Here is a 21,262-nt window from a genome sequence, read left to right on the forward strand (position 1 = left end):
TCACTTGCCAGAAGTCCATCTTCAAGAAACTGCAGTCCGTGATCTAAGAATCCAAACCGTTCCTGTTTACACCATTTGCGAAGCCAGCTGTTCACTTCCACTATTTTCCCCTCTCTCCCTGGGCCACGTCGTTCAACTGGGAGGACAGATGAGATAACAATTTGTGCATTTAGTTGCTTCAATTTCCTGCCGAGGGCCTCGTAGTCTCTTTTGATCTTCTGGAGGCTATTGCTTGAAGTGTCATTGGTTCCCACATGAACCAAGAGGAAGGGGTATTTGTCAGTGGGTTTTATGATTCCTTGCAGTTGCCAAGGATTTCAAATAATGCTGTCTTAAGCAATTTAAACCTTATTTAGGAGTGAGAAAATATGAGGAGACCGTAAGTATTTCAACGGCTGGGGAATTTTTAAAATCATTAACAAAAACATTCAAGATATTGATGTGCCTTTTTGTCCTTATGAGTATATGTGCAGTTTAGTGCTCGGCTGCTGAAAATTTGCTGCTTTTAATCTCCGTGTTCCATATTTTTCCTGCTTTTGGTTACTCAAGTTGAATGAATTCTCCTGCATCCTTATGCCCGTTGAAGATTTATTTTTTATTTTAATTCAAGTTGGGGGATTTTGTTAAAACATAGCAATGTTTTTAGCGCCATCTAGTTCGCACTACTGGGAGGTGGAAAGACCCCCCTAAAAAGAACGCTGTAAATGAATTGCAAGATGAACTGATGACCGTCAGGCTCCGAGAAGCAGAAACACAAGCCGAGCTGAAAGAAGTAAAGCAAAGGATGATGGAAATGGAAACACAGGTGAGATCACTCGTCACCCAGAGGAAACTGAATGTCAGGTATTGCATGGAAATAATTCCCTAAGGGCAAAGTATGAAAATCGCTTGCATAGCTAAATGTAGTATGTTGGGTTTGGAACTGGGAAGTATAGAGCTCTGTCCATTGAGAGCAGACTCAGTGAAATTAATGGACATGACTAACTTGGGTCTATTAATTTCAATAGGTTTACTTTGAGTAGATCTTATTCAGATCCGGTGTATAAGTTCGAAGTGCTACTAATGTCTGAAGGATGCTGGTAATGACCAGTAGAGAAGAGAAATCTTTAATGATACTATTGTACTTTCTAACCTGTAATAAATAGTGTGTGGAGTTTGTCCAGTCTTGAAAATGTGGTGCCACTTTTGAAGTCACTTAGAATATAGTGAGGTCAACCTAGATAGACTGACATTTATACCTAAACTGATCTAAAAAAATTGATTACTGGGTAGAAATATGTGGATTCTTAGGCAATATGTTTTGTTGGCATGAAACTGTTTTGATCCAGCTTCTCCTGCCAGTATATGCTCTCTGGCAACAAAAGTGCTGTCTAAGACTTATCTTCCATATAAAAGGTAGCGAATAACCGTAAGGCAATACATAAAAACCAAATTAAAGTAGCAGAAAATGAGAAGCAGCTGTTAAAACCATTGAGCAGCCTCCATCAGTAAAAATAACTGTATAGCATGTTAATAAACATCAGTACTGAAACTAAAAACCCATCTATTTAATATTATTTTATCTACAGATAGGTAGCCGTGTTGGTCTGCCATAGTCAAAATAAAAAAATTCCTTCCAGTAGCACCTTAGCTGGTCTTTAAGGTGCTACTGGAAGGAATTTTTTTTATTATTTTATCTGTTATGCAGCAAAAAGTCACTGGCTTCCACAATACTTTCAGCCTGTAGGGGGTGCAATTGTTCTATCTGATCACATGTGCAATATGTGTCATAAGAGAGATGTGTGTAAGCCCTTAATGTTGAGTACAGTTATCTTGTTTTGAATAAGCAGCACATTCATATAAGCAGCATACACACAAAACAAGTACATCAAAAATACTGCTAAGTGTAACTTTTCGTTCTTGAGTGGGTACTAGTACACCACTGAGTGGGGATTGTTATCCTCCACTTGCCTGAAAGCAGGGAAAAAACACCAACGCTTAGAGAAACTTCTAAGTTGCTCCTCCCTAAGAGTAACGGTTGGGTTTTTTCCTCTGCCTTCCTTGAAGTAGACCTTTCTTTCCACTGGTGCTCTTCTGACTGTTTCTGGTTTATTTGTGTGATTGTTGTTTCTGTTTTGTAGTGAATCCTGTTTTTTTGTGGGGGTTTTTTTGAGGTTTTTCCTCTGTGCGAGTGAGTCTGTTTCCCCCCCTTGGTGTCTATCTTTTCTTCTTGTTGTTGTTGGAATTAACTTTCCATCTATTCTGACCCTTTTCCTCAATTAATTCACTGTTACTGATTAATTATATCCCCCCCCCAAAGAAAGGTTTTTCACAGTTAATAGATTGGGACTGACCAAACCGTTGCAGAAGCAAGTAAATGATCATTGTCTTGCTTTGCTAGTGGAAGTTACAAGCCTTAGGTTTGCACTAGCATATTTACTACTGCAAATGTATAAGAAGCTAACGTAATCCCTCTTTCTCCCCCTTGTTATCGCTCCTAAACATCAGAACCAGATAAATAGCAACCATTTGCGGAGGGCGGAACAAGAGATTTCCAGTTTGCAAGGGAAGGTCCAGTATCTGTCCGCTCAAAACAAAGGACTTCTGGCTCAGCTGACGGAATCAAAGCGAAAGCAGGCAGAGATTGAATGCAAGGTAACCCAAAACAGAAATGCAGTGAACACTATCTGTGTACTTTAAAAATCAAAATATCTTGGAGGACTAGCAAATTCTACCCGCAAGCTTTCCCAGGATGGATATTTGATTTATATTACACAATTGTATTAAAAAAGCTGACATCACATTTGGTTTTTAAAATCCTTTCACTTTATGATTAAGAGAGTTGTGTATTTCTGTGCTCAGGGTGTTTGCCTCATATTTGTAAAATGCAAGTTGTTCAGTTCAATTTCAGGGTTTTGATGGATTACAGAATCCCTTGTTAGCAGAGGTGCCATAGGCAAAAATCTAAGGACATTTGGTATTTCTGGCACCATTTATCATCCTAAAACTAGTTATCGCCTTACATTTTAATCATGCACCGTTTGTAAGGGGACTTCCCAGGAGTGTGTATATTCATCTGATGGGCCATGATAAAGAGACTTAGTGGTTGTTAATGGTAGGTGATGTTGCTGTGTTGTATTATATTATCTTTGTACATCGATTCATTTCTTGGAGTTAAGAATAGGACTAGGATAAATTGTGTTTGTTGAGCCCGTATTTTATACAGTCTGTATATGATGTTTGTTTGTTAAGGTGTGGTGTGTTATGCCTAATAAAGGATTTTGAATTTGAATTTGTATATTCCTCTGCAAAGACTGGGTCTAATGTACAGTTTTATAATATACCTTGAGGGCTAAGCAAATGCTAATTGGATGCCTGTTTATGTCGAGGATGTGCCTCTGAAGACAGGGTGAAGATTGTACAGTTCGTTTCCTGTTTTTAATTATTTGTCCCTTTTTATTGTGCTTCTTGTGCACATACCCTCTCACACATGGGAAAAGCAGAAATGTAACACTTAGGGGACAGACCAGCTTTTACTACTTCAGACTGCAGAAGTTCAGAGCAGGGCGTATCTTCAGCATGCATTAAATTTTCTTATGTTTTGAATGCTGGAAAGAGAACTGCAATGGCAAATGTAACTTTAGAGGCTGCCTTCAGTTGCACATTCTCCTTGGCGATAGAGCGGCATCATTCAAAAATGTTTTATATATCCTTGTATTCACAGACTGACTATCCCTGCGTACTAAAACCTCACAGGTCAAATTGTTTTAAGGGGGGGGGGAATCTTGGGGGAGGAGAGTCCGCAACAGCAATAAATCATTAATATTGTTGTATTTATTTTGATAGCGTGGTCAGTCAGTCTCTTGAAGTAGCTTGTTGAATGAATTTAGAGCGAAATGATACTTCTGGCTCAAATCAGTTTTTCTTGCAATGTGAGTCAGCTTGCTACCCGTAACTTATTTGGAATCACTTTTTCCCCTGAACTTTTTCTATTCCCTCCTCACCCCTGTTATTCCTAGAATAAAGAAGAAGTCATGGCTGTAAGGCTCCGAGAGGCAGATAGCATAGCAGCTGTGGCAGAACTCCAGCAACATATTGCAGAACTAGAAATCCAAGTAAGAGTGTAAACCCTTCTCTTTGTTTTTTCACTTCCTACCACTTTGTGTTTTCACTCTTTTCCCCTTCAGTTTGACACACATTGGGTAACTCTTTAACATTTCCTCTCAGGGTAGACATAATTCTGCCTGCCCTTTACACTCGTTTACGGAATTGGCGTCAGGGTTCCATTGCCCTTATGTGTGAGCTCCCCTTTAGATGCCTCACTTGCATTAACTATCGGTTATGCTGATATTGAGGGGCACGGGTGGCGCTGTGGGTTAAACCACAGAGCCTAGGGCTTGCCGATCAGAAGGTCGGCGGTTCGAATCCCCGCGACAGGGTGAGCTACCGTTGCTTGGTTCCTGCTCCTGCCCACCTAGCAGTTCAAAAGCACATCAAAGTGCAAGTAGATAAATAGGTACCCCTCCAGTGGGAAGGCAAACGGCGTTTCCGTGCACTGCTCTGGTTCACCAGAAGCGGCTTAGTCATGCTGGCCACATGACCCAGAAGCTGTACGCCGGCTCCCTCGGCCAGTAAAGCGAGATGAGCGCCGCAACCCCAGAGTTGTCCACAACTGGACCTAATGGTCAGGGGCCCCTTTACCTTTTTTATGCTGATATTATTTATTTATTATTAAATTGATACCCTGCCCAAAGGAGCCTTGTAATCATTGTTCACTCCTACCCTACAACTTGAATTCTGCTTTATTAAATATAAAAAGTATAATATATTTTATTTTTATTTACTTTGTTTCTTCCAAAATGCACATGGTTTTCCTTCTCCGTTTTATCCTGGTAACCACCCTGCCAGGTACATTAAGCTGAGAGAAGAGGGTGACTCTCCCAAAGTCACCTAGCCAGCTTAAATGGGGATTTGTACCTTGGCATCCCAGGTCCTAGTGTTATGTTCTAACCATGCTATGCCACACTGATTCACCGACCACTTGGAATACTCCCACAGAGAAGTGCTTTTCAGTGGTCTCAATTAAGACACTTGACTGATGGCTCAGTAGTCAAAAGTAGGCAGAAGTGAATATAGGTATGTTCAAGTCTTCAGAGTACGTTAAACATAGCATTGGGGCTGTACATACACAACTGATGTACAGTGGTACCTCGGGTTGCAGACGCTTCAGGTTACAGATGCTTCAGGTTACAAACTCCGCAAACCCAGAAATAGTACCTTGGGTTAAGAACTTTGCTTCAGGATGAGAACAGAAACCGCACGGTGGCAGCAAGAGGCCCCATTAGCTAAAGTGGTGCCTCAGGTTAAGAACGGTTTCAGGTTAAGAATGGACCTCTGGAACGAATTAAGTTCTTAACCCAAGGTACCACTGTAGTTCTTTAGCTGCTGGGGTGGGAAGACTTGCTGTCCAGTCTAAGCATGACTATGTACATGAAGTGGGCAGGGCCTATTGAGACATACACTTGGGACATGGGTGGCGTAGTCTAAACCACTGAGCCTCTTGGGCTTACCGATCAGAAGGTCAGCGGTTTGAATCCCCGCGTCGGACTGAGCTCCCATTGCTCTGTCCCAGCTCCTGCCAACCTAGCAGTTCAAAAGCATGCCAGTGCAAGAAGAGAAATAGGTACCGCTGTGGCGGGAAGGTAAATGGCATTTCCGTGCACTCTGGCTTCCGTCACGGTGTTCCATTGTGCCAGAAGTGGTTTAGTCATGCTGGCCACATGACCCAGAAAGCTGTCTGTGGACAAACGCCAGCTCCCTCAGCCTGAAAATGAGATGAGCGCCGCAACCCCATAGTCACCTTTGACTGGACGTAGCCGTCCAGGGGTCCTTTATTACACTTGCTGACTGAGAAGACATTGCTAAACTGTGTCTTAAAACACAGCACTTAATTTGATTATTAATAATAATTATTATAATGTTGAGAGTATAGCATTGACTTGCCTCAAAACAATTTCTCTGAGGAAGCCACAGAGCTTTCCTTTTAAGTCAAACTTCTGTGAAGATTCTGAAACCAAAATCCTGGCGGCCACTTCCTACCCTGCCAAAATCTAATTGCTGCTTCTACCTAAGCATAAGGAACTAATCCCTTCAGTGATACAGTACTTCAAGTCTTATAAAATTGCAGCAAAGTACAGTGGTACCTCAGGTTAAGAACTTAATTTGTTCTGGAGGTCCATTCTTAACCTGAAACTGTTCTTAACCTGAAGCACCACTTTAGCCTATGGGGCCTCCTGCTGCCGCCGAACCACCAGAGCACAATTTCTGTTCTCATCCTGAAGCAAAGTTATTAACCTGAAGCACAATTTCTGGGTTAGCGGAGCCTGTAACCTGAAGCGTATGTAACCTGAAGCGTATGTAACCTGAGGTACCAGTGTGCAGTGTGCCTGCTGCTCAGAAGCCTAGAGTTCATAGCTCTTTCTTAAAACTGTTCTAGATTTATTCACTTGTTTATAATAATAAAAAAATACTCATATACTACATTTTTTTTAAAAGGCAAAGCTGTGTACAACAAACATATATCCACACACGATAAAAAGATTGCAATTGAAAACACAAACTGCTAGTTAACTTCTTGGTCGGGAGGCATACAAAAGATGCAATGGAAAAATAATTGTATTAGATGCATTTCTTCTTCAAAGTAGTTTTACTCATTTGAGAATCTAGGAGTTCCACTTTCAGGGTCAGAGCTGGGTCATAGCAATTACCTTAAAGCATACAGCTTTCTGTGAAGAGTTTAGGTGTAAGTGTAAGACACGTTGGCATTAAACATCTAAAGTGCCCCTAGTATTGCTACACCCACATTACTACTGAAATTACAATCAAGTCCCTAATTTAAATCACAGTTTGGAGAGGTTGTCGGGGGGGATTAGCTAAAAGTGTTGGGTTCTTCCCCCCCCCCCAAAAAAAAGAAATCCCAAGCAAAACAAAGGTGAGGGTTTAATTTATGCTTTATGTGGATACAACTAACATGTCCATCTCTAGCAGTATTTTCCGAACTTGGGTCTCCAGCTTTTGGACTACAATTCCCATCATCCCTGACTGCTGGTCCTACTAGCTAGGGATGATGGGAGTTGTAGTCTAACAACAACTGGAGACCCAAGTTTGGGAAACGCTGATCTACGGTAATTTGAATACGTTCTTGTTCTAACTACCATATTTTTCCATGTATAAGACACCCCCAAGTATAAGACAAGACCCTATTTTTTGAACCCCAAATTAAGAGGATTTAATTGAGAGTATTTACATTGATACTAGGATCTCAATCTTTTTCTTCTTTTACATATATAAATTAGTCAAAAGAGAGAGAGAGAGAGTGTGTGTGTGTGTGTGTGTGTGTGTGTGTATGTGTGTGTGTAATCTGTTAATATGTTTTTTCATGCTTTTTAAAGTACAAAAAGTTAAACTTCACACAAGAAATCTGCTGTTGCTTCTGTTTGTCAGTGTTCAGGTTTAGCATGTTCTGCAGAACAAATTTATCTGTGGCCTCCAGCATTCACTTTTAAGGAAAAACTAAAGACACCTTCCCAACAGTAAACTCTTACCTTTCATGGAAAGAAGCCTGTCTTTATATCTTATAGCACCTTTCTTTAATATCCAGGACTTGCAGAGTTCTAAAGAGAGAATTTCTATTTTTGCAATTACAGGAAACTCTTGTTGTACTCTTCAGCAGTGTGATGCGTTTTCTGAAAACCTAAAATGAATCATCCCTGTCACCAAAAGGCCATGCATCCCCCACAACTGCCCTAATGAATAAACTTAATTTATGTCTTCAGTGTAAAATGTCATCACCGTGTAATAGCAAAAGTTCATAAAGCAGACCAAACTGAGAAAAAGGCTGCAAGATAGCTTAACTTCCACAATCCATTTCCCCCCACTTAACTATGGATAATCCGATTAGTTAGATATGAAATAAGAGTATGTCTGTTTTCCCCAAAGGTGAGCATGATTCATGTGCCACCAAGCTTTCAGAAGAAGTCAGAATTCCCCATCTCTCATGGCCAAGCCTTTGGCAAGCAGGGTCCCTCCCCCCCCCCCGCTAAACCTATATAGAATCTCTCCTTTCTGTGGCTTCTGTGGCTACCAAAAACAGAAGCATACAATTAAGTATTTGTGCACTTTCTAAAAATCACATTTTGATTAACAAACCAGACTTATCCTGAGGGATCAGCGTGCTTGGTTACAAAACCTATTGCTTATCGGAGTTGTGGCCATAGATTTCAATGGATCTACTCTGAGTGAAAGGTAGTTGATATTCCACTCTATTCTGCAGTGGCCAGACCACACCTGGAATACTGTGTCCAGTTCTGGGCACCACAAATTAAGAAGGATGTTGACAAGCTGGAACGTGTCCAGAGGGGGGGGGCAACCAAGATGATCAAGGGTCTGGAAACGATGCCTTATGGGGAGTGCTTGAAGGAACTGGGTATGTTTAGGCTTCAAGCTGAAAGAAAGGAGATTCCGACTGAACATTCGGAAAAACTTTCTGACAGTAAGAGCTGTTCAGCAGTGGAACAGACTCTAACAAGAGGTGGTGGGGTCTCCTTCCTTGAAGGTTTCTAAGCAGAGGTTGGATGGCCATCTGTCATGGATGCTTTAGCTGAGATTCCTGCATCGCAGGGGTTTGGACTAGATGACCCTTGGGGTCCCATTCAACTCTGATTCTATGAACACTAATAATGTAACCCAGCTATATTTCAGGAAAGTATAAATTACTTCCAAAATATGAAAACAAGTCAGAAAAGTTTTAAGGTTTATATGGCATTAAATAAAGAATTTTGGTTATATGAGGCTGATCCCACAGATTTGGGGCTAATTAAAATACATTGTGTTTTTTCGCTGTGTTGAAGTCAGGTTTGATAAGAATAATTGATTACTATTCTATTGTTAAAAGGTTTTGAAATAGATTCTTTCTCCCAACCGCTACCTTTTTACTTTAATTTTACTTTCTACTCCTTTTAAATGTGTTTATGGGAGGTGGCTGGGGATATTAGTTGGTTTTGTTTTGTTTTGTTCCTGTTTTTATCATGTATTTTGTGCTTTTATATAGTTTTTTTGTGAACTGCCCTGAGTTCTGCGGGTGAAGGGTAGTATTATTATTTCTGAAATAGAATGCATGTTCGTATTCTGTTTAAATTCTGTTTTTTTAATGTAGTTATAAGCATGGGGTTTTTTTTAATAATAAAGAAAACAAAGGTAATACAGTACATTATATAAACCTGGAAAGCTCTGGGTGGCATCCAGTAAGTCATACTTGGAGCAGATCTGTGGAAATCTATAACTTAATTCATTGATTTCAGTGGTGTATTCTAAGTATGATGTTATCTTCTGAATCCACCTTTCTGAAATAGTATAAAAGGGAATATAGTATTACCTGATCAACCTTTTTTTTTTTTTTTACATATTTTCTGGAACAGAAAGAAGAAGGGAAATTTCAAGGACAGCTTAATAATTCCGACTCAAGTCAGTATATCCGAGAACTGAAAGATCAGATAGCAGAGCTCAATCATGAGGTAAGCCAAAGATTATAACTTTTGCTCACTTTTGTTTCTTTTAGTTATCTTGAACCACTTGGTATATGTGGGGCTTTTTTGCTGATCGTAGGTAATTACTGTTTCAGTGTTTTTAACATTCCTCATTTAATGATTCCTCATGACTTAATAACATCCATAATCTGACAATGTTTTGGAACATCTAACCCAACTGAATTAAGAATTATGAATTGTAAGAATTATGTACGTTAGAGGTGTAATAGTCCAGTAACATTTGATTTATTTACATTTTTCATCTTAAGAGGCAGTTGCCTGTATGTGAAATAAATTTCCATAAGTTCTTGCATTGAAAATAAAACAGCTTTTAGTTTTTAAATGACTTTACTATTTCAGTCCTAATTTTTTATGCATTTCCACTCTTAACGTGAATGTTCATCTATCTGTATTCTTTCCTTTCTGCCATCAAGAAACATGATATACTTGTACAAATGATATATTTTGTGCGAAAATATCACTGTTCTAAAATGTAGCAGCAGTACACGTTGTCCAAAACATGTACATAGTAGATTTCAAGAGAAGCAGCTGGGAGATGCAGCTTTGTCGCTGATGTGTATGAATAATCGTACAAATCAGCAATCATTCAGAGGTGCCTGGGACTTCTGTACGGCCCATCTCACTTGAGATTATAGCAGAATTCCTGCTTTGCCTTTTTATCAACAGCACCTTTAACAATCGTTAAACTCACTTGAGAAATCAATATCCAACCATCTTGCATTAAACATTTATACTCCAATCCAGCTAAGGACATCTGTGCATACAAACAGCCTACAGGTGCATATTACTTGCTGGTGGAATCGGAACTGTGGACATACAGTAAAGATTCAGATATGCATCTGAAATGAATTTGCATCCATGTAAGGATGCAGTCTAACTGCCCTGCCCTACTGTGAATGGGATCCATATCCCAGACGCCCATTCTAATACTGGGAGTTGCAGGTTAGGAGCTTATTTTATGTGCGAGTTCAAGCAAGTGTTTGCAGTCCAGTACCTGCTTGGAAAGCAATTTGTAAAATTTTGTAAAACAAAAGACGGTGAATTTTTTCACGTGGTGGACATGTGAAAAAAGGAAAAAAAATTGGGACATGATATATAACGAAATGAAAAAAACTATTTAAATACACTTTCCCAAAGAAACCAGAAGCAGTTTTGCTAGGGATAACAGGGGATGAATTAAAAAAGGAAAATTACAAACTATTCATGTATGCAACGACCGCCGCTAGAATCTTAGTGGCTCAGAAATGGAAATCCCAAGAAATCCCAACTTTAATGGAGTGGCAGACAAAAATGTTTGAATACATAGAATTGGAGAAATTGACCTATAAGATTTGGAACCAAAAAGAAGCAAAGTTCAAAAAGGATTGGAGTAAATTTGTTGAATATATACGGAGTAATTGTAAGAATTTAAAAACTGTAGCAGGATTAATGTAAATCTTGTGATGTGGATGCAGTGTAAATAAGAAACTGTAAGAAAAGATTTGAGGCATGAAAACCATTGAAGGGATGGAAGGAAGTCCAGGCGCAATAAGGCGCAGGGTAAATAAGAAGACATACACATTTTTGAATGTAGGAGTATTTGTTTTATTTGTTGTTGTTACAAAAAAGCAATAAAGAGTATTGGGGGGGGGGAGGAAAGCGATTTGGGCTGTGGGGGAGAGGTATTTCCAAATGTATACAGTGGTATATCGGGTTACAAACTTAATTTGTTCCAGAGGTCCATTCTTAACTTGAAACCATTCTTAACCTGAGGCGCTCTTTCGCCAATGGGGCCTCCCACTGCCACTGCGCCACAGCCGCGCGATTTCCGTTCTCATCCTGGAGTAAAGTTTGTAACCCGAGGTACTATTTCCTGGTTAGCGGAGTCTGTAACCCAAAGCATTTGTAACCCGAGGTACCACTGCATAAGAATTGCAGCCTACATCCTATAATCCTATTCTTTTGCAGACTATTTAATTTTTTAAAAAACCTCCTAATAATTGAAGAGTAGTTTGAGAATAAGGAAGAATAGTGGCCGTGTCCCATTGTACAGTGTGGTTTATTCCCAGATAAACAAGCCATGGAACGCAGCTTTTTCGTCAAATTAATATTCTGCTTCTGTGATACTCTGTGGAAAATTAGGACCTGCTAATGTTTACACTTCACTTTTATTTTCTCTTTTGGAGTTGTTCAGCACTTCAGGATGACAACACACATTTTTCTGCGTTACATAAACACCTTATATTGAATCTTAATGCAATTTTGGGATTCCAAGAATTTCAGACCTGACTTTTGTAAAGAGGTATAAAATTTATAGATTGTCTTTTGAAGTCTTGAAACCCAGAGGGAGAGCTAGAGAAGACATCCTAGGCAGATGGATGAGGGCAGTTATGAGTTTTACTCAGCATTCCATCCCAAACATGGCATTGTTCCCCTGAGACAACGAAATGTCACAACTTCAAAGGGATGTAATTTAATTTAATATATTTTTTAAAAAATATTGAAGCAGGAATTTCCTCAGAATCGCACTCTGACTTGTAGTGTGTATCTTACACAACTCTATACTCCATAAATGCAAAAAAAAATAAAAAAAAAATTGCCCTCCAAACGATTAATGGTCCCTCTCATTTTGCTTCTCTAAACATTCATAGGCATGCTATGCATGCTATGGTTAACCTTGTAAGCTAATCTTCCTTTGAAAGTTGTGGCATACACAATGCGACCACAACCTTTTGGCCAACTGAATGAGGGAGACATTCACAGATGACTAAGCAAAACATGGGAAAGAAATAGAAGTTACTTTACTGTGCATGCCTGCAATTTTCAAGTTTGAAAGACAAATCAATGTATGGTACTCCTGATCTTGAAAAAAAACCAAAACCAAAAAAATCTGGTCCTGTTTACCGTATTTTTCGCACTATAGGACGCACTTTTTCCCCTCCAAAAATGAAGGGGAAATGTGTGTGCGTCCTATGGTGCGAATGCAGGCTTTTGCTGAAGCCTGGAGAGCGAGAGGGGTCCGTGCGCACCAACCCCTCTCGCTCTCCAGGCTTCAGGAAGCTATCCCAAGTCTTGCAAGCCCGGCGGGATGTCCCGCGGGCTCGCAAGGCTTGCGGGCAGCAGCCTGCACCCAAAAGCTGGGGACAGCGGGGAGGCGCAGAGCCGCCACCCTGCTATTCCCCGACCTGATCTGGAGGCTGGCGGGGGGAGAAGCAAGCCTGCTTCTCCCCCCCCCCCACCATCCCCACAACCTCCAGATCAGGTCGGGGAAAAGCGGGATGGCGGCGCTCCGCCATCCCGCTATTCCCCGACCTGATCTGGAGGCTGGGGGAGGGAGAAGCAAGCCTGCTTCTCCCCCCCCACCATCCCCACAACCTCCAGATCAGGTTGGGGAAAAGCGGGATGGCGGCGCTCCGCCATCCCGCTATTCCCCGACCTGATCTGGAGGCTGGGGGAGGGAGAAGCAAGCCTGCTTCTCCCCCCCCCCCCACCATCCCCACAACCTCCAGATCAGGTCGGGGAAAAGCGGGATGGCGGCGCTCCGCCATCCCGCTATTCCCCGACCTGATCTGGAGGCTGGGGGGGGGAGAAGCAAGCCTGCTTCTCCCCCCCACCATCCCCACAACCTCCAGATCAGGTCGGGGGAAAGCGGGATGGCGGCGCTCCGCCATCCCGCTATTCCCCGACCTGATCTGGAGGCTGGGGGGGGAGCCTCCAGGCTTCAGGAGAGCCCCACCGCCAGCCCCACAAGCTCGGGGGACAGCGGGAGAGGCGCAGCGCGCCCTTCCCGCTGTCCCCCGACTTGTCTAGATGGCTGGCGGGGGGAGAAGCCTGCTCCTCCCCGTCGCCAGCCCCGCAAACTTGGGGGACAGCGGGAGAGGCGCAGCGCGCCTTTGCCGCTGTCCCCCGACTTGTCTAGAAGACTGGCGGGGGGAGAAGCCTGCTCCTCCCCATCGCCAGCCCCGCAAACTCGGGGGACAGCGGGAGAGGCGCAGCGCGCCTTTGCCGCTGTACCCCGACTTGTCTAGAAGGCTGGTGGGGGAAGAAGCCTGCTCCTCCCCGTCGCCAGCCCTGCAAACTCGGGGGACAGCGGGAGAGGCGCAGCGCGCCATCCCGCTGTCTCCCGACATGGTTTGGAGGCTGGCGGAAGGCTTCCTCCTCCCCCAGCCCCGCAAGTTCCCAGAGCGATGCCAAAGCTGCGCGCAGCTTCGGCATGGCTCTGGGTCCCGTTCTGGGGGAGGGGGAAGCTCGGGCTTCCCCGCCCCAGCCCCGCGCCTGGCGGGGGGGGGGATAAATTTTTTTTGCCTTTATTTCCCCCCCCCCCAAATCTAGGTGCGTCCTATGGACCGGTGCGTCCAATAGTCCGAAAAATACGGTATATTTTAAGCTGCTATAAATAGGATACATCAAAGTTTTACCTGTTGAAGATCTGCCCTAATGTGTATTTATATTATTATGAGGTGCTCCGCTTAACAAGTCACATTAACACACACACACACCGAGCTTCCCCTCCCACTCCATACAACTACTAACCTAACTTTTCACCTTCCCAACCCTATTTTTGAAGCCACTTCTCTCTTCTGTTCTTCATCCATTCACTTTTGGACAGGCCTTCACCAAAATCTTCACTATAAGCAAAATTTGGTTGAGGTGGGGGTTCATTTAAAACATTTTATCCAGCCTTCCATTAAATTTTTCCCAAGGCACTTAACAAATTTAACAAAAAACCAAAAGAAGAAATTGAAATGTTTGTATACAAGAGTTACAACAATGTTTAAAAACCAGCAGTATACAGCAGGTAGAGCATTTATTTATTTATAAACTGCTGACCCAAAAAGTCCTAAGTGGTCGTTAAATAAAGTTATTGATAAAGCACAGCTAAAATCCACAAAACAATAAAAATAAATATATATAAAAGTATCATCATTAAAAGCAAAGGATACAATAGATAAACCTTTAAAAATAATTATAGGTGACTAAATCATGTGTTTGGATGGAGCTGACCTAAATGGAAGTTCTTAGGAAGACCAAGTGAATATCAATTTTGCACCTAAAAGTTAGCAAAATAAGGCACCATGTGAATGCCCCAGATCATGAAATAGCCTCTGTTAAATAATTGTTGGCGAAATGATACCAGTGGTGCCAGTAGAGTAGGTGGTGTCTGTGAAAAATTGGGAAGGTCTTTGGGCTTGAACATGGCTTAATAAGGCCTGCCCTTTTGCTTGCCTTTCCAAAATTATATTCAGTAGATGCAAAATAATAAGATGACTGTGTGTGAGGGCTTTCTGTCCTGTGTAGTTCGGACTAGAGTGCCATTATCTCATGTTTTGGACTAAACATGTGGCCCATTTGCCCAAAAGATTGGCTAATGATTTCCATCTACTCTTAGGGTTGTCACACATCCAGAATTTGGCCTTCAGAAACAGTGTACGGGTGAAAATCTCTGAAATATCCTGGAAAATCCAGACGTAACCCATGTCAGAAGTGTGGATTTTTGGCAGATTTCATTTAAAAAGTAGCTCAGAAACTTCATTTTTTAAAGATTTTGCAAAACAAAAAAACACCCCAACAGCTCAACAACTTTTGTTTCTGGATTTTCACTTTTTGAAATATGGCAGCCCTACTTAAGATGGCTGTCCACTTGATGCAGAACTGTTCTTGGCCACTATTATGTTCTACGAAGGCAAGGCCACAACTGCTTTGAAATGGTTGTTGTTTATGTGAAAGCTGAAGAAGGGAGGGATACACAAAAGGAGCACTTGCTTTTTGGGCTTCCTGCTTGACATAAAGGTCAGGCATATTGGCTTCATTGCCACTTTTGTTCCATGCGTAGAAAGGAAGGTGCATTGGAACCATCATCAGTTCAAATTGGGTCTTGAAGGGGTCAGCGGAACAAATATCTAGACAGCCTCATCCAGTCTGGACTAAAATAAACTGTTGACTGTGTTAGAGTATATTCTCTCACTTGCATTAGTTCCCAGTTCATACTGATTGATTTATAAACTGCCTAAACTGCCTGGCGGAGTGGGGAGTGGGGAGTTCCTGTTGCTTCTTTATATGCTCTGTATTCCTAAACAGTTGTCTTGGATTCCTGTTGGATGTTGCAAGGAACAAATGTGCAGTGTAGATTACAAGAGTGGTGCGTAAGATTAGAACTGATAGCCTTTCTCACACAAACTTAACAGACCACAAAATACTTTGGGAGCCAGAAGCAAGGAATAGTGGCTTCTAGTTGTAGAGTTGAAGAAGAACTTTGGAACTGTGTAAAAAAAAAAAACGTTTGTGTCATACAGTTTTCTGTGTCTGCTGTAGTTCCACAATATGCAGATTCTGACCCTTTCCGTCTCCTGATAACATTTTCCCATACAACAACATGCAGTTTCTGCATTGTAAATCTCATGGCAGTAATACCTGATTTATAATGCTGAGCAACTCTTCCAAGGGAGAGCCAAAAGCAAATTGTTTGCTATCGTGCGTTTTTGCAGAATTAATTGAACCTCCAGTTTCAGATGGCTCCGTCCGAAACCTTGTTCTGAAAACTTTTCTATTCTGAAACAGCCCCTCCTATATTTTTCCAGTTCAAAAATTGTTGGATTCTGTGATGTCCTCAATTAGGATTCAGTATTGCATGAAGTGCGTGCAGTATTTCCCCCCTGCAATTAAATGTAAATATTATTTACATATCAGTATTGATATTTATAAAAGTAAGTCTATATTTACTAATATTTCACACACTTGTTATCATTTCTTGTGAGAAGAGTAACTGCATGCAATAGACCTTGTCTAGTCTTCCTCCTTTAGCCTGTGCAAGCAATAATAGTGATTTAAAAGTAGTTCCCGGCTGTAGAAAAAATATTCTTGCTGGTGGTTCATATGCACTCACCCCAACCCCTATATGCACAACACAATTTCATATAATCAGCCCCAAAGAATCCCCTATTTATGGCCCCTTGATGCCTTTGCCTTCTTTTGCTCTCTGGCAGCTGTCACATAAGGGGAGATGAGATAAGCTGGGGCCCAAAACTGCTCAGGTAGGGTCTGTGATAAGAAGGGAATGCTTTTTAGCTAAATAACATGTAAACAGTCGTCGTCGTGTGTCATTGACTTTCAACCACACCGAAAACACTTGCTTGGCTTATTCAGATAGGAAGTTTTTCGCAAGAAAGAAAGATAGATTGCACTTTCTTCTTCTCCAGCATCAGAGCTTGAGGCTCATTCTTGCTATCTTCATGCACCTTATGCTCCAACCCATCTGATATTTCTGTCCTAACAACCTAATGCAAACGGTAACAGATTCTGATAGAGGCGCTATCTCGCCTTCAAATCGCACTTCTCTTGAACTAACTCAAGATGGACTTAATGAAGATCGACATTCAGCTGCAGATCAAATGCCCTGCTTTTAAACGATTCGGCTTGTAAAAATGAAATTGTAAACACTAAGTAATTACTCGTGGATAAATAATTCAGGCCATATATGCAAAGGGCCACCTTGGGACGAGGCTGAATAGTGGGAGCATATGTAGGGACTTGCTTTCCTGATCTGGTCATGGTGACATGCGCCTTAGTTACATCACACTTGGGTTTGTATACAATATACACAGGGCTGCTTATGAAAAGAGCACCAAAACTATATAAATGGTCCAGACTGTGGCAGCTGTTAACAGGGAGCATATAACTCCACTATTGAAGCAGCCGCCCTGGCTCCCAGTTTTGTTCTTGATGAAGTGCTGATGAAGCGTCTTAAAAGCTCTCCATGGTTTGGGGCCAGGGTTTCCAGAAGACCTTCCACTCCCATACAAGCCTGCCCATGTATTTAGATCTTCATCAGATGCTGGAGCAGCCTGCCTGGAGAGGTGGAGCCACAAAAATAGCTTCCTGGCAGCGGAATCACTGCCGCTTAACAGTGTCAAGCTCTGGTCTGCCAGGTTGGCTCCACTGGGGCACTCGTACTGTATTTCCAACATGGTTGTTTTTCTCATTCTTCCCTCCAGTAGTGATACTACTGCTGGAAAGCTGTTGATGGCAGCTCTGCCTCGCTGGGCAAGCTGGTTATGACCAGAGGTTTCCCTATGTTTCCCTAGAAGTGTGCTTAGTTGGGAGCAGGAAAGGACCTTTTACAGTCACTGCGCCCAGGCTCTGCAATTTCGTTCAAGGGAGGATCATCTTCTCGCCCATCATAAATTGCCTTCTACTGGTTGGCTAAACATTTCTGTTTAGAAGGCTTTTGGGGGCATGTATGGTTTTTACGCGGGTGGCGCTGTGGGTATGACCACAGAGCCTAGGACTTGCAGATCAGAAGGTCGGCGGTTCGAATCCCTGTGATGGAGTGAGCTCCCTTTGCTCGGTCCCTGCTCCTGCCAACCTAGCAGTTCGAAAGCACATCAAAGTGCAAGTAGATAAATAGGTACCGCTCCGGTGGGAAGGTAAACGGCGTTTCCGTGCACTGCTCTGGTTTGGCAGAAGCGGCTTAGTCATGCTGGCCACATGACCCGGAAGCTGTACGCTAGCTCCCTCGGCCAATAAAGCGCCGCAACCCCAGAGTCGGCCATGACTGGATTTACCTTTACCTATGGTTTTTAAGTTCCTGTAGTGATCTCTCCCCCCCTTTAATAATAAGAATAAGAATACATGTACTGCTGAAAGATGCCCAGGTACATTAATATCTGCTTTGCAATTTTTTTGTTCCACTTTTAGTAACTTGATTATTTTGTTCTACTGAGTTTGATTTAAGAGTGCTGACTTCCTTGAAAAAAGGGCATAAATGTGCTAAATAAAACTTAGACTTCAGGAAATAGTATTCTAGAGAACTAACCAGGCTTACCCAGGAAACTGAATTAAAGGAATCTCAGTCAGAAAAGTTACTAGCAGAATAAATCTTAAATAAGTGGAAAATCCCATCTAGATTGAGGTTCCTAATTTTATTTTCCACAGAATGACTCCCTAAGTCAAAGTTAAATTACTTGAGACCTTTCAGAATATACATTGGACAAAACACTTGAATTCCGGCAGTTTTTTTCCTCTTTAACCAGAGAACAGGCTGATCCAAAACAGAAAATATTGGGGCAACATGGCTCCCTGTAGGGTAATGATGTTCTTCGAGCATGGAGAAGTAAGATAACTAACACCACCATGGTTAGGCTGTATATTATTGTATTTGGAAGAGAATGGGTTGGCATTCGTTTCCGGTCACCTGATAGGTATTTGCTTCTTCAAACTGCCACTGTACTGTAGGAATTCTCTTTCTTTAAAACATGTAAGCCTATTGGAAGAGATCATGTGCTGGCTAAATTGAACCATGGTCAACATAAGGATTGCTGCACGGTGTCTAATCCCTAGAGTTGGGGCTGAAAAATGCTATGTCAATTGTGCTTCGCCAACAATGGCCTGTTGTCAGCACAAGAAAATTAACTTAAGCAACATAAATAGCAATATTTAGCAAGAGCAAAGGGTAGTATCCAGCAAAGTGGCCTCTGGCTGCACAACAGAACTTCCTCTGCCCGCATGCCCCCGAATCTGTTCTGGGGGTTCCCTTTACCCTCCAGATCAGATTTAGGGTGGGGGTGCCCAAGGAGGAGGAGGATAAGCTCCACTTCGTAAATGGAAATCCTCATATACCGGTAAATCACCTTTCTATAAACCAAGCAAGCAGAGCTGCCAAACCTTTCTAGTGAGAAAATTCTATAAAGCCGGTGTTAATTGAAGAAAATACCCTTTCCTTTGTACAGGACAGTCTAAGACTATGCTGGTGTCTGTATCGGGGGCCCATCCGACGACCTAAGTGCATATGAAAGGAACCATTCTCTCCAATGTTTTCTGAGCCGTTTTATTGGTTAGAGTAAACAAGTTGAATTAGGTCCAGAAGCTGATTGGGAACTGCTGCCGCTACCCAACTCCTACCTACATGCAGGCTGCCAGAAAAATACATTCCTGGCTACAATCCTTAGCTGAGCTTCCAGAAGCACCCTGAAACTATTGCAGGAAGGGTTCAGCCCCATTCAAAACAGGGTTATTTAAACTACTGGCCAATGACATGTTGGTTTGGTCTATGTTAGTTTCAGTTCATTTGCTGATCTCCAGCCTACCTACACCTCCAGAGCTTCTCCAACTTAACTTGGTTCAGATGAAAAAAGAGGAATGGGAGATAAATGCCATCTGCGTACTGATGGCACCGCTTTCCAAACCTTTTCGATAATCTCTCCCAGCCTCTTCGTGCAGATATTAGAGTAAAGGAAGATGAAACCGTGTCGCATCACAGTTTCCTTGAAGTGGAACAGCCATTCCATCCAGCAGACCATCTTAGGAGACCTTTCAGACTGGTAAGAGTGAGCTACTGCATAGCAGTAGTCATCCCACAAGGTTGCCATGGTTGATGGCATTCATAGCTTCTGATTGCTGAGCTACAACTCCTCATCAGCCCTGGCCATTGACCAGGCTGGTCGAGGTCGGTGGGAGTTGGTGTCCAACCAACTTCTAGAAAGCCACAGGTTCCCACCCCTTCGGTAATCATGGTCTGTAATGGAATTCCATCAGCTTTGTGGGTCTATCATAGCATTTTGCTGTTGTCTTCATCTGCCCGCCCTTGGGCTCATCAGCACACGCTGCCAGAGTGATGCTTGTCAGGCTTTCACGAGCAAAGCTTTTTCAATACACTGAAGTGCAGCCATTGTGATAATCTTAAGATAAGCATTTAAAAGCTTTGCCTCAACTCGGAAGATTAAGGGTGAGATTTCCCCCCTCTAAATAAATAAGTAATACGACATTTACTCTAGGTAGAATTTAAAAAAAAAACACAGTGCAGCATTGTAGCCCAAATCAAGCATGGGAGAGAACGCAAACCTTTTTTTCCTTCTTTTTTTGCCCCATAACCCCCTGACATGAAAAGGAAACATGTTAGCTCTCAGATTTAAAATGTGAGCTTTTCAACTTGTGGTTGAAGCTTACAGAGCAATAAATCATGTGCTTTCCTTACATGGTATCTTGCAAGTGCAGTTAAGACAAGACCACCAGATTTGCCCTCCCATAAGTCAGCGCAGCTATTGGACAGCTAGAAAGTTGCTGTTTTGCTAGTACGTGTCAGATACTGAACCTCTATGCTGGCGGAGTCAGATTTCAATAGTTGTGGTCACTCTGAGGAAACTGTGATGTGATAAGATAGCGCTTGTGAGGTCATGTGGTTAACAAACACCCAATCTAAAATAGCAGCTTAGTGGACCTTAAGTTAAAATAAGTATAGTTCCTCAGCTGTGTGTGCTGTGTTTTGTGCGTTCTTAGACCCAGAGCTGCTGTTGGTGCTGAATAACCTAAAATTGAGGATTCAGTAGCATTTTTCATAATAGGGTCTCGCTCCATACTTTTTCAACCTCATTCTTTTATCTTAGTGGTGAACATAGGTATGTGGGAACAGCACAGTGTTGGTGAAACACTACAGAATTCTAGAAGATCAGGTTGTTCATGTTTGTTAATGAGTTTAGCACACACCCCCTCAAAAAAGGAGTACTTCACTTTCAGAGCTGATGGTTTCCTTCTCAATAATGTTTATTGCCATGATCTAGTGGAAGAGATGTCTCTTTTGCTGAACCTCTAAAGCACATACAAATGATTTGGGTTGTTTTTTTTCATGAAGTCATGAGACATCCTTAAGAGGAGAGATGGAGAAAGAGAGGAAACTACTGAAAAATATATCAGATCAATATATACAT

The 21,262-nt window shown here is 42.1% G+C and overlaps 1 protein-coding gene across 5 annotated transcripts in view; it reads left to right on the plus strand.

Annotated features, from left to right (window-relative positions):
- Nucleotides 1–21,262, plus strand: part of EVI5 (ecotropic viral integration site 5) — a 72,332-nt gene that overhangs the window by 43,541 nt on the left and 7,529 nt on the right. For all 5 annotated transcript variants that reach the window (XM_082227840.1, XM_082227843.1, XM_082227844.1 and 2 more), the window contains 4 exons: nucleotides 647–805; nucleotides 2,488–2,634; nucleotides 3,999–4,094; nucleotides 9,456–9,551. In XM_082227840.1, the coding sequence (XP_082083966.1) occupies nucleotides 647–805; nucleotides 2,488–2,634; nucleotides 3,999–4,094; nucleotides 9,456–9,551 (498 nt within the window). The remainder of the gene's footprint in view (nucleotides 1–646; nucleotides 806–2,487; nucleotides 2,635–3,998; nucleotides 4,095–9,455; nucleotides 9,552–21,262) is intronic.

Source organism: Podarcis vaucheri (assembly GCF_965113315.1).
Source record: "Podarcis vaucheri genome assembly, chromosome: 6".
Taxonomy (NCBI): Eukaryota; Metazoa; Chordata; class Lepidosauria; order Squamata; family Lacertidae; genus Podarcis; species Podarcis vaucheri.